General features: G+C 35.9%; 1 protein-coding gene and 1 non-coding gene across 2 annotated transcripts; one reads left to right on the top strand and one right to left on the bottom strand.

Moving 5' to 3' along the window:
* Positions 1-7,960: 7,960 nt before the first annotated feature.
* LOC133791927 (uncharacterized) lies at positions 7,961-14,059 on the bottom strand. The gene is made up of 2 exons (XM_062229835.1): positions 12,531-14,059; positions 7,961-8,147 (listed from the first exon to the last, which is right to left on the bottom strand). Exons 1-2 carry the CDS (start codon positions 14,057-14,059, stop codon positions 7,961-7,963), a joined length of 1,716 nt encoding a protein of 571 aa, XP_062085819.1.
* Positions 13,509-13,615, top strand: LOC133792851 (small nucleolar RNA R71). Its single transcript, XR_009874323.1, has one exon. It is a non-coding gene; the product is annotated as a small nucleolar RNA R71 (small nucleolar RNA).
* Positions 14,060-14,102: the final 43 nt, after the last annotated feature.

The following is a 14,102-nucleotide window of genomic DNA, read 5'->3' as shown; positions in this document are numbered from 1 at the left end:
AGGCACTACACCTATTTTAAAGGCACTGTACTAGATGGCACCGGCAGAGCTCAAAGAACTGTAAGCACAATTACAAGAGTACTTGGATAAAAGATTTATATAACCAAGTCATTATCGTTGGGGAGCCCTGGTACTATTCGTGAAAAAGAAAGACAACTCCATGAGAATGTGTATAGACTATCGCGAATTCAACAAATTGACGATCAAGAACCGATATCATTTCCCATAATTAATGATCTATTCGATCAACTGCTGGGAGCATCGGTATTCTCAAAGATCGACTTGAGATCTGGATACCATTAGTTGAAGGTCAAGGAATCAAATATTCCCAAAACCACATTTCGAACTCGATATGGCCACTCCCGCAACATTCATGGATCTTACGCATAGGGTATTGGGTGAGTATCTAGACAAATTTGTGATCATGTTCATAGACGATATACTCGTATACTCGCAAAACCAAGAAGAACATGCCAAGCCCCTTGAGCTGTTCTTAAAACGATTATGCAAGAACAAGTTGTACGCCAAATTCTCCAAGTGCGAATTTTGGTTGACTCAAGTAAGTTCCTATGGAAAGTGGTGTCAGGAGACGAAATTGCAGTCAATCTAGCCAAAATCGAAGCAGTGAAACAATGGAAGGCCCCGAAGAACGCATAAGAAGTTCACAGTTTCTTGGGTCTGGCAGATATGCCAAAATTATGGGGTTAGGCCCTTTTTAAAAAAATAATATAAAAAATAATTTATTACTAACTAATATTAATTATTATTAAAAAAATTGGGTACATCAATTTCATAATTAATTTTGAATACAGTAAGTCGATTGGGCTTAATTAAATTAGCAGCTTTTAGGGTCCTTGTTGAGTTCCATTAATATTCTTTTTTGAGATTCAAAGTGTGTCCTTAAAAGTTTCTACTCACTCAAATTCTCTCATATCCTTTTAGAACTCACATGAGTAATTAGGACACTTAATGTGTGTCCTAAAATGAATTTTCTATGTAAAATTCTGTACTTTAATATTACCAGGTGATTTAAAATAAACAACTTAATTAAATGTAGAATATTGATTAAATTGTTTAGATAGATTCCAGTTTTGTTAACACTATTTGAGGAACTGTTAAAACAGAAACAAAAAAACAGGTGAAAATTCAACACACGAAAATTTTTTAACGTGATTCAGAAATCCTTTCAAATAACCTATATCCACGGGGTCACACCCAGAGAATAAACCAATTAGTAAAGAAATAATGTGTACCCAAGTATTGACTTAAACAATGTAAGATTCCCTCTTAAGCTATTGTCGCAATCTTGTTGTACCCTTCTCTGTGAATCTGATTTTGATGAAACGTTGATTCCCTTGAACTCCCTTCAAAGAATAGCAAGTGCTCCCTTACTCTAGAAGTGAGACTTAGATAGAATCATCTCCCAAAGATCCTTATGAGCATGTTCACAATAGACACTACATGTTTACAAGGGACTAGATAGATATCCACAAGTACACTCAACACTATTACAAAAATTAAGGTGAACAAACTTAACTTCTACCAAGAAAAACACTCTTCAAAATAACACAATGTTTATAAATTTCCAAATAGAAGAGATGAAATTTCCAAAGGCCTTTGCAAGGTATTTATAGAAAAATAAATCGTCCAAGGCCAACTTTCTCTAAGATCTTTGTAATCAATTTGCAATTTCTTTGATTTAGGAAATCTTCCAGCCAGATGAATTCTATGTCGACAAAAAAGGAAGTTGATGAGTCAGCAATGACATCACACTTATCTGGCAGAACAAACTTGGTCATTCCTTTTGACCATGTTCATTTTTGAAAACTTCCTTATTCCTGAATGGACATAATCCTTGAAAATATTCTCACAAGATAATTTAAATACAATATTTTAACAATAAAGATTAATTGTGATGAATAAGGTAAAAATTGTATTCACACTAAAAACTAGTTGAATTAAGTGATAATTAATTAAGGATATGCTGCTGATTTTTCCTTGATTTAAAATATTTTGTCTAAAATAAAATTAGCCAATAAGGGCTTTTACAATCTCCCCCTTTGGCAACTTGATAGACAAATATATTTTAAGACTTTATTTTGAAAGACCCTGCAAAGGCAAACTAGTTAGAGCAAAATAGTAATGCAATTATTCCCCCTACAAAAGTCATCTGAATCATAATCTATATCACAAACCAGATAATCAATATCACAATGAAAAAATAAACATTTCTCCCCCTAGTTGTATATCAATAAGCCAAAGGAGTAAAACAAACACAAACAAAAAGTAATTCAAATGAAAAGACACGAAAATGTTCTTTTACAATTTATTTAAACCGAAAATAGTGCAACCAAAACATAAACAAGGATAGATGGCATCATTTGGAATGACCAGCAGCAAGTTGAGACAACATGGTGTGCTGAAGTTGCTCTATGGTCAAGAGACAATGCTCGAGACTGCGAACTTCTGTCTGAACAGTTCCCAAAGTGTTCTTGACACTAGCGAGTTCAATGACTACAGAATCAGTATCTTCGGCCTTGAGATCAATTCCTTTAGTCTCCTTGGCAGATGAGGACTCTTTCTTGAGTTTGTAATCTAGACCAGCAGTGGGAGGTGTCACAATTTCGTACTCCAATCGGAGAGGCCTTTGAAAATCAAGCAACTTGTAGATCAAATGAGGAAACACCAAATATTGGCATTGCCTAAGGCAGTGATCTGATAAAAAATAAGAGCAGCAAGATCAACTTTGAGACCAGTCCCAACTTTGAATAGAAATAAGGTCGTGTCAAAAGTAATGGTGGATGAATGAGTGGTGGGAATCTAGTTGTTGATGGAAAACTTGTGAAGCATGACATAATAGTGAGTAAGATCGGTCACTTTAAGAACCGAGTGTTGTTCCCAATATTCTGTCCCACTAATTCAAATAATATCTTATCGTTGGTTAAATAAACGACATCATTGGCAACAACAGAAGGCACATTGAGTACCTTGGCAATTTCAACAGCACTAAATAAATACCAATGACCCTGAACATAAACTTGGCCAAACATAAAAGGCTTGCTATCAAACAATTCATCATTAAGATTAGCATAGAATTCCTAAACAACCCGAGGGATAAAACCACCAAAACCAGTTAATGATCCCAGCCACCCTCTATCCTCAATAATCTTAATGACCCCAAAAGCTCTATGTCCAGAGAAAGAAAAAAATTTCTCACAAATAACATCTCTATGCACATAAGGCTTCATATTTTTCTCATTGTCATTGAAACAGAAATTAAAAGAGTGGGCTTTAAAAGATGAACCTGTTGTAGCTTTAGGAACCATGGGCGACTTTGATTGAAGCTTGAGAATTTTCACAGCTTTCTTGCCCTTTGAAGAAATAAAAGGGTCCTCTGATGGGTCAGTTTCGACTTCTGATGCAACATAATCATCAATTGAGGCATCATCTTCAAGAGGATCAACATTAGAGGCTACGAATGCTTCAGATGGGTCAGATTCAGAGGAGGAACACGGTGGAGGAATTTTCTTCACCTTTGTCCAAAACTTGGAGAGAGGAATGTAACCCGTGGGAGAAGAGGGTTTTGGAGTGGAATCCGAAGGGTGAGAACCTTTAGACCGAGAGAATTTTCGAGAAGAGGAAACCTGGAACACCCTTTGTTTTTCTTCTTGGGTGCAAGAACATCAGGAGATTCGGTGGAGTCAGAATGGGTTTTGGTCGAAGTAACTTCATGATCAGAACCATCAGGAGAGAGAGATGCTCGGGAATCTTTTGGGGACCCAAGGGCAGAGGAGAGCGAATCTACCATTGAAGGAGAACTAATTGGAGCCTTGGGGGCTTCAAGGTCCAGAATCACCACAGCTTTACTCATGGTGGCGGTTGCGTCAATGAGGCTAGGCTGAGATAAGGTGCTCTTTCGAGCCTTTTTCTTGGTGAGTGAGGGTGATGCAGACAAGGAACCACCCTTCAAGTCCTTGAGACACCGTGACCCACTTCCCCTATTTTTCACCATGGCTGCAAAGCAAAGAAAGAAAATTGCCACAAGGAAAAGAGAAACCGAAAAAAGAAAAAGAAGAAAGAAGATGTCGGTTTGAGAATGGGACCCTAGTTGACCGTATATAAAGAATGAGAGAATTAGGGATTTGATCTTATTCCCTTTTTTAGGATATACACTTTTGGAAAGTGCGTGACAATATCCTAAAGAAAAAACTGTCAACCTTTACACAAAAACACAATTGGGAAACAAGCGAAAAAGACAAACTTTTGGTCAAAAAGAATTATTTAAGAGACAAAACAAAAGAAAAATGTAACTTGCCTGTTTTTTTTTTCTTTTTTATATGCACGGATTGGATTCCCTCCTTTTTTTTAATTTTTTATTATTTTTTTATATAGAATATTGCATATAAACAAAAGTACCAAAAATATCTCATTCTAATTGTACCCAATGTCTTCATGCCTTGTCCTTGGAGAAAGTAACAAACATTAATTCATAACATATTTTTACTATAAGGTTAGAAAATATATTTTATAAATCATGATTTTATTTTAAAAAATATATCACAAAATATTTACTCCTGTCACAAAAAAATATTTTATCCAAACTAATAAGTGTGTATGAGTCTTATAAATTTTCCAACAGTATATCTTAAGCATTTGTGTGTGATTTTGAAAGCACAGATCACTGTCCTATATGGAAATTTTAGCATTTTTCAAGGTCATTGCACTATGTGGCAACTTTTTAGTCTTTTTCTCAAATAGTACCAAAATTAGACACTTTCACACTACACTGAAGGCAGCCTTTATCAGTGGTAGAGTATCTTTACATAATTTTTGTTACATAGTTCTAACTTACTCAAAGATAGCAATCACACAACAGTGCATGTAGCTCTATTCTAAAACGGAGCCTGAAAATACTTTTTAAGGATCATATGCTCACACACTATAAACACAGATTGATTTGGAAGAATATTAGTTGGAAGGACTATTTATTTTGATTTTTTTTTTTAAAATGCATGATATATATGCACTATAAAGCCTAACAAGTAGTAAAAATACATTTTATCGTAATATTTGAAACTTTCTCTTTTAATAAGAACAAGTAGACATCAAGCAACACTTTCTAGCACAGGGATATGGCCCAGCACTAACAATATTTAATTAGTACAGACCCCCAAGGATTTCTTGAGTGAATCAAACCTAACCGTATCAAGGGATTTTGAGAAAATATCTGCAATTTGTTTGTCAATCTCAATATATTCTAAGACCAAAGTTTTATTTTCAACAAGTTCCTTGATAAAATGATGACGAATGTCAATGTGTTTAGTGCGAGAGTGCTGAACAAGATTTTTCGAGATATTAATTGCACTAGTATTATCACAAAAAATAGTCAAAGTGTCAAGATCAAACATGTAATATATCATCATTTGTTTCATCCATAACAGTTGAGTACAACAGCTTCCCGCAGTTATGTACTCAACCTCGGCAGTAGAAAGGGAGAATGAATTTTTTTTCTTGCTATGCTAGGAAACTAGATTGTTTCCTTGGTAGAATCATCCATAACTTGTACTTTTTCTGTCATCTGCATTGCCTTCCCAATCGGCATCGCTAATACAAACAATGTTAGAGTTTGTGTCCTTTGAGTACCAAATTCCATACTCAAGAGTACCATTCACATAGCGAACGATTCGCTTTACAGTTGTCACATGGGATTCCATAGGATTCCCTTGATATCGAGCACACACCCCAACACTGTAACTAATGTCAGATTGACTAGCTATGAGATACAGAAGAGTCCCAATCATGCTTCTGTACAGTGTTGCCTTTACACCATTTTCATCCTTGGTCAGTTTGACCGTGGTTCCCATCGGTGTTTTGGCATGTTTAGTAGACTCCATCCCAAATTTTTTCACTAAATTTTTGGCATACTTACTTTGAGAAATGAAGGTTCCATCCTCTGTCTATTTGACTTGCAATCCTAGGAAGTAATTTAACTCCCCTACCATGCTTATTTCAAACTCATATTTCCTTTGTTTGACAAATTCTTGCACTTAAGTGTTAGAAGTGGAACCAAAAACAATATCATCGACATAAATTTAAGCAATAATAATATCAAAATCAACGTTTTTAATGAACAAAGTGTTATCAACTACACCTCTCCTATAACCATTTAAAACAAGAAATTGAGTTAACCTTTCATACCAGGCTTTGGGAGCTTGTTTCAAACCATAGAGAGTCTTTTTGAGTTGAAAAACATGATCTGGAAAATGTGGATCTTCGAAACCCTTTGGTTGTTCAACAAACGCCTCTTCATTCAATATACCATTCAAAAACATAGATTTGACATCCATTTGGTATAGTTTAAAACCAACAATGCAAGCCACAGCTAGAAATAGCCTAATAGACTCAAGTCTAGCTACAGGGGCAAAGGTTTCGTCAAAGTCTACCCCTTCTACTTGCGGGTAACCTCATGCCACCAACCTAGCCTTATTTCTAATTATTGTACCAAATTCATCAGTTTTATTTTTAAAAATCCATTTGGTGCCAATAACGTTGGTGTGATTAGGCCTAGGAACAAGAGTCCAAACATCATTTCTAGAAAAAATTTCCAACTCTTCTTGCATTGCTTTAATCTAGGAATCATCATACAAAGCCTCTTTCACATCTTTAGGTTCAAATGATGAAGTAAAACACACAAATTGAACAAGATTCACATACCTTCTTCTTGTGACCATACTGTTATCCCCAAAATTTCAGTTCGATGATGTGGCAATCAAAAGTGACAAGTGGCGATGCATGGTCAGTAAATGGCACATTAATAGTCAATAAATGTATTGGCTCTTCGGAGTTGTGATAAAGTGATATGACCGATCTGATAGAATTTATATCCGACCGGTAAAGATTTTTGACTGACCAGTCACTTGTCTTGGCCGACCAGTGGGGTGCTTGGCCGACCAGTGGAGTGTTTGGCCAACCAGTGAAGTGCTTGGCTGACCAGTGAAGTGTTTGGCCGACCGGTGAAGTGCTTGGCTGACCAGTGAAGTGTTTGGCCGACCGGAGAAGTGCTTGGCCGACCGGTGGAGTGTTTGGGCGCCCAGTGAAGTGCTTAGCCGACCAGTGGAGTGTTTGGCTGACCAGTGAAGTGTTTTTCTAGACCAGAGATGTGTCATGCTAGACCATAGGAGTGCTTTGCCTATACCGACCAGAGGTGTGCTAGAGGTGTGCTTTGCCGACGAGAGGTGCTTGCTTATGTCCTCAGTAACAGCTTCAACCTGAATCATTCTCAACTGTCACGAGAATCTCTCAGATATCCCGAAATAATAGCCATATTGTTGTAATTTAGATTTATTTATATTTTATTAATTAAAAGTCTGTTGGCAGAATGAAGGACCCGGTCAAAGGGAATATCTGATGTACGATCCAAGAGCCTATAAATAAATGGCTCATGGCATCATTTTGGGGGATCTGATCTTTTTGGAGACTGAAAGAACTCTCTAGTTTTTAGACTTTGGGATTGCTACTTGGGGCATTCTTGGGGCATTTTCTGAGAGAGTTTAGAGAGAGAAAGCTTGTATTCTCTAGAGAGAGAAACTCTGTATTTTTCTACTTACACTTAAGAAACTCAGTTGGCGCAAGTTTATCTGATCTTAAGTGTAGGATCTATATATCACAACTCTAAGTAGATTAGGCTATTACCAATAAATTGGGGCTGAACCACTATAAAATTATCAGTGTCGTATTTTTCTCTTGAAGGTTTATTATAGTTTTGACGTCTACTCGTCGTTGGCCAAAATCGTGGTCAACACATACTATCCTCAATGTTGCCAAGAATGAGGTCAGTAAGGTGATTCTTTTTTACTCTAGCATAAGGTTCTCTCTAAATTGAGTCTGTGATCATTTATGGACCCTCCTTCACTGTTTGTCCAGAGGTTGTTGGAACAGATTCAATTTCTGTTACGACTTTTTATGAAACTATGGGCACAGAATCACTTCCAATTACATCAGATGATTCTCTTTGAGTGTTTTCATCAATTAACCTTTCAATTTCTTCTTCACTGAAATATTCAGAAAAATCTTTCCAATCATCAATAACAACATTTGAAGATTCCATCACAGTTTGAGTTCGCATGTTATAAACACGATAAGCTCCACTATTAATGAAGTAACCATGAAAAACACCCACATCACTTTTGGCATCAAATTTTCCGATATTTTCTCAATCCCTAGGGATGTAACACACACAACTAAACACATGGAAATAACTTACATTAGTTCTTTTACCGTTCCAAATTTCATATGGAGTTTTGCTAGAATCTGGTCGTAAGAACACACGGTTGATTATGTAATAGGCAGTGTTAATTGCCTCAGCCCACAGTCTTTTTTAATGTTTTTTGCTATTCAACATTACCCAGCCATTTCTTGAAGGGTTCAATTTTTCCTTTCAACAACTCCATTTTGTTCAGGAGTTTTAGGCGCTGAAAACTCATGAGAAATACTTAGAGATTTACAAAAATCATCATTGATCGCTAAAATCTACACGCAAGTATACGTGGTCGTGTCAAGTAATAGATTTTGTAAGAACAGAGATCGTCCCACAGAGATTATTAACTAATTACCAATAATTGATTTTCACTTTCTGTTTGGTGATTAAAATTAAGATGAATAATTATAAACTACGAACACAATTTAAATAACTGTAAACACAACAATGAAGCAACAAATTAAAAATCAATAATAAAAAGCCTAGGAATTAATTTCTTCAACTTTTCATTCTATTAATTCTACTAATCAATTATAAGTCTCTTCTTCCTATTCTAATAGAAGGTTAACATAAATCCATTCTTATTCTTTTTCAAGATATAAGATCTCAGCCTATATGCAGGTTTTCTACATCTTTGTGATAAACTTAAACATATAGAAGGCATTAAGCATGGAAGCCTAATTACTACACAAGCCATACAGGCACTTCCGTCCAATATGAGACCTATGTCTATATAATGATAGCATATTCAATTCTCATCCTTCGAATTTTGAATCAAAACCATAAAATCAAGTAAATAGTGATCAAGTATTTACTAGCATTAAGCAAACATCATCTAGATTAAAATAGAGAAGAAGTATCAATAGAACATCATAATAAAATTAAATTGAAATTCAAACGACTACATTAATCCTTAGATGAAGGATTTAGTTCATAGATAACATGATGACAATAGAATTCAAATAATTGTTCATAGAAAATAACCTAAAGAATTAAGATGAAGAAGAAATCTAGAAAGTCATAAACTAGAAAAAAAAAATCTAAAAATACAGCAGTCTTTTCTAGATCTAGGGTTTTTAAAACTCAAAAACACCTCCTAAATTCGCAAATTAATGTCACTTAAATAGTTTTCCAATGCTCCCAAGTGAAAAGACCATTTTCTCCTTCTAAAAATGGCTTAAGATTTCAAAACTGCGTCGATAGCACTGTAGCGCTGGGTTTTGAGCGCTGTAGCGCCATTAACAGAGCCAAATTTCTTCAAAACTTGATGTACTATAGCGCTGTAGCACTAGTATTGTAGCGCTAGGGCACCACTCTTCAGTGATTTTCAAGCATTGTAGCGCTACTTGCATAGCGTTGTAGCGCTATTTACAGAGACAAATGCCTTGAAGTTGCCCTTCTAGCGCTGTAGCGCCATTATGATAGCGCTGTAGAGCTATTCACAGAAACATTACTTGGACTTCTTGCTCTCGAATGACATGATTTTCTCCAAAATAACTCCATTTTCTTCCACGTTCACTTTATTCCACTCTTTTCACCATCTTAGCATCAAACACCTGAAACATGAACAAACAAGCATAATTCTGCAATAAAATAGTCCTAAACTAATGAAAACCTTCCTATAAACTAGACCATAAATGAACCTAAAACTCGTTTATCAAACTCCCCCAAACTAATCCTTGACTCACCCTCGAGTAAAGAATCTAACTAGACTTAAACCTAAACAAACCAAGTTGACATAACCAACCAACTCCAACACTCAAGACTGCTATGCACATATAATTCTCAGGAAAACAATCATGCTATTTAAAATATTAATCTAGATTTTCATTCAAAATAATTCACCCCTTCATTGCAATTTATTAACACCAAAGCTCATTACTCATAACTCGCAAATAAAAACATCGATCCACTTTATGCACATCAAATTCTCACCAACTAATCACATAACCAAGTTATTTCCACATGCCTGCACTACTTACTATTATCCATTAATATAAAAAAAAAATGCACAAATAAGAATCAATAGGACTTTACAAAGGTTGTAATAGAAGTCTTAGGTACAGATAGATAAAGAAACATTTTAAGCTTAATCATACCACAAGCATTCCAACTAAACAAACTTTCCCAACAATTTCAAACCACTCATCCCTTGTTACCTTTTTTTTTCTTCTCAACGATTGAGAAAACTATGCAAAACTAACTCATTCTTCTTTTTTCTTTTTTTCTTTCTCATATTACACTCCCCCAAACTTTGACTTTTCAATAGATAACTGTTTAGGAGTCTAATTATTTTGCACTTTCTTTTTCTTTTCCTACTTTAACTTTTCTCAATCACTAGGAATTTTCTGAATAACACATGATACATAACATCCCATTACACATTCACTCCCCTCACATAATAGTTTTCATGCCCATGGTATGGGTCAAAAGAGTAAATGGTAATCCAATTCACAGCTAGGCTCAAAAGAATGTGTTAACAAGAAAACAGTTATAAGGCTCAAAAGGGTTGACTAAGGATAAAATTTAACAGGGTTAGCTTGAAAGGCACAACCAGTCCAAAAAAAATTGCCTATATCCTTTTCCTAAATGTGCATTGTTTCAAATTTCATCTCAAATAGTAAGCAAACATGTTCTATAATTTTTTCAATCCACGTCCAAATTCGACATGCATAAAATAATTCAATTATAACATTTGCACATCATGAGCAATAGATCTATAATATCAACATATCACAGTGAAAAAAACAAAGTAATCTAACCAAGCACACTGATTTTTTTTTTTCAGAAGCACATCAACTTTTCCTTTGGATTATACAATATAACAGTCAATCATATTAAAATGGCAATTATCATCAACTTAATTTACACTCTAAAACATGACTCAATACAAACTAACAAGCAAACCAAACTGAAAAACACATCAAATAACATAAAACTAAAAATAAATCCTTCCCCCAAACTTAAAATTTAACATTTTCTGCAATGTTAAAGTGCATAAAGAATGAGAAAAGAGACTTACCTGAACAGCCACGTCAGTATGGCGGTTGTGAAGGTTGGAACGAGGGTCCCTCAAATGGTTGAGACAGCGGAGGCTGTTGTAGTGCTATCTCTTCGAGAGAAAAAAAAAATGACGCCAGCCCCTACTTGTCGCGCTTAGCATCTGGCGCTGTAGTGCTATAACCACCTAAACTTCAATTTTTTCACGTTTTTCACCGGTTACGAGTTACAACACAATTTTTCCAGAATAAAACTAAAAACAACTAAAACAAAATCTCTAAAAACATTGTTCTAATAAAAAAAAACAAAAACAAATAACATAAAATTAAAAATAAACATAGGAATGCCTCCTAAGAGCGCTGTCTTTAACATCTTTTAGCCTGACTCTTGTTTTCATTCATATTCAACTTAGATCAAGTCCTCCCTGCACGTCCTTGAGAGCCATAGTGTCATGAGTTGGTCCTCGTTTCTTGTGATTAGAAATTGGTGGTACTTTCCCCCGCTCATATAACATTCAAATTCTTTCACTAAAGAACATTTTTAACCGATGATGCCCCCTTTGCATTCCAATTTTAACTATGGATCTTTTCTTAGAGACTTCCAACTTGTTCTCTCCTTGGTTTACCACTTCAACTCTACAACACGTTGGAATTTCTATTGTTGCAAAAACATTAAATATTACCTCCTCTTTTTGCACTCGCAGCTTTAACCCGCCCTTTTGTACATCAATTAAATCCCTACTAGGAGCCAAGAATGGCCTTCCATGTATTATTGGAATATTTTCATCTTCCTCCATATCTAGAATAATAAAGTCCGCAGGAAAGATGAATTTATCCACTTTCACCAATACATCCTCAATCACTCTATGAGGATGATTAAATGATCTATCTGCCGTCTGTAGAGATACATTAGTCAGCCTAGCTTCTCCCAAATTCAACCTTCGAAAGATTGATAGAGGCATTAGATTCACACTAGCCCCTAAATCACAGAAAGATTTTGTTTCTACTGAACCCCCTATAGAACATGGGATATTGAAACTACCAGGATTTTTAAGCTTTGGAGATAATTTCTTCTGAAGTATCGCTCTGTACTCCTCAATAAGTGCCACTGTCTCATAATCCTCTAGCTTATGTTTCTTTGACAAAATTTATTTCATAAACTTCACATAACTAGGCATTTGTTCAAGTGCCTTAGCAAAAGGATATTAATGTGTAGTTTTAAAAAGATATCCAAAAATTTAGAGAATTGTATGTCAAGATTAGCCTTTCGGAACCGTTGAGGATATGGAATCCTTGGTGTAGGCTCAGTGTATTTTGGCTTTTCTGTCTTTGGAAGGTCTTCAGTAGCCTCCTCTTGTGCTGGACTATTAACATGTTGATCATCTATTTTCTTGCCCTTGTTTTCTACTATAGGCCCCTCATACTTAGTCCCGCTCCTGAAAGTGACAGCTGGACATTGCTCCTTGGGATTCACCACAGTTGAACTAGGTAAATTCCCTTGATTACGATCCGCCATCAACTTTGCAAGTTGGCCAACTTGTGTTTCTAAGCTCCAAATAGAGGATCTAGTTTCTGTCATAAATTGGCTCAATGAATCAGCGGATACCTCTGGTTTAGTCATTTGAGGGGGTAGTTGTTGATGTTGCAGCATTTGTGACCTTCGAGTATCATAAAAGGGTCTTGTATTTAGCCCATAAGATGGTCTACTTGGAGGATATTGAGGTGGATTTGGATGATATTGTGGTTGGTGCCCTTGATTATTACTCCATGACAAATTCTGATGGTTCTTATACGTTGGAGTATAAGTGTTAGGGTATGGGTTGTTATTTGGTTGCCTTGGGAAATTACCAATGGCTTGAACCTTTTCAAGTGGAATGTCATCTACCGAATAAGAACTCATCGCTGGACATTTCTCAAAGTGATGAGGGCCTACACATGTCTCACAAATGATAGGAGCAGGTTGTAGTTGCATCGCTTGAGCTGAAATGTTGTTTTGTTGTTGCATTTGTTTAGTTAGCGAAGCAATTTGAGCAGTGAGCATAGCAATAGGATCAACTTCTAGAACTCCTGCCACCTTCTTATTTTCTCGCTCAGCTGGCCAATTATAATTATTCATGGCCATCTCCTCTAAAAGCTCATAAGCTTCGTGAGCGCTTTTGCTCATAAATGCTCCGCCTGCTGCTACATCTATTATAGTCCTTGTGTTTCCCCTCAGTCCATTATAGAAAGTGTCCACCAACATCCATTTCACTATACCATGATGTGGACATTTTCGAAGTAACTCTTTAAACCTTTCCCAAGCATCATATAACGATTCCCCCTCAAATTGACAGAAATGATTTATTCCACCTCTAATCCGAACTAATTTAGAGGGAGGAAAATACTTAGCAACAAATTTTTTAGCAAGATCTTCCCATGTCACAATGGAATTGGCTTGCAGCAAAATCAACCAACTTTTAGCTCTGTCTCTCAAAGAAAATGGAAATAGCCTCAAATGGATTGCATCATTACTTAGTCCATTCATTTTGAAGGTATCACATAACTCCAAAAAATTGGTAATATGGAAGTTCGAATCCTCATTAGGTAGCCCCCCAAACCGAACGCAATTCTGAACCACTTGGATAATCGAAGGCTTTATCTCAAAATTATTCGCCTCTACAGTTGGTGGGTGAATACTAGAATGTACCCCTGTAATAGTAGGGAGTACATAATCCCTCAGGGGTAGGTCTGCCTCAGCTGTTGCAATACCCTCATTACCCTGATTCAGATTGTTGTTGGCAACATTGTTGACGTTCTGGGCCATCCTTTCATGTCTTTTCTGTTTTCTTTCTCTTTTGCATGTCTTC

This window comes from Humulus lupulus, chromosome 7, assembly GCF_963169125.1.
Source record: "Humulus lupulus chromosome 7, drHumLupu1.1, whole genome shotgun sequence".
Lineage (NCBI taxonomy): Eukaryota > Viridiplantae > Streptophyta > Magnoliopsida > Rosales > Cannabaceae > Humulus > Humulus lupulus.
This window is presented reverse-complemented; position numbering and strand designations above follow the sequence as displayed.

What these genes read in the sequence shown, in the direction of transcription:
- LOC133791927 (XM_062229835.1), bottom strand. Translation starts at nt 14,059, where the DNA reads ATGGCCCAGAACGTCAACAATGTTGCCAACAACAATCTGAATCAGGGT. An exon ending in AGGATTCCATATCCTCAACG is followed by an intron (nt 8,148 to 12,530) that starts GTTCCGAAAGGC and finishes CTTCATTAATAG; the next exon opens with TGGAGCTTATCGTGTTTATA.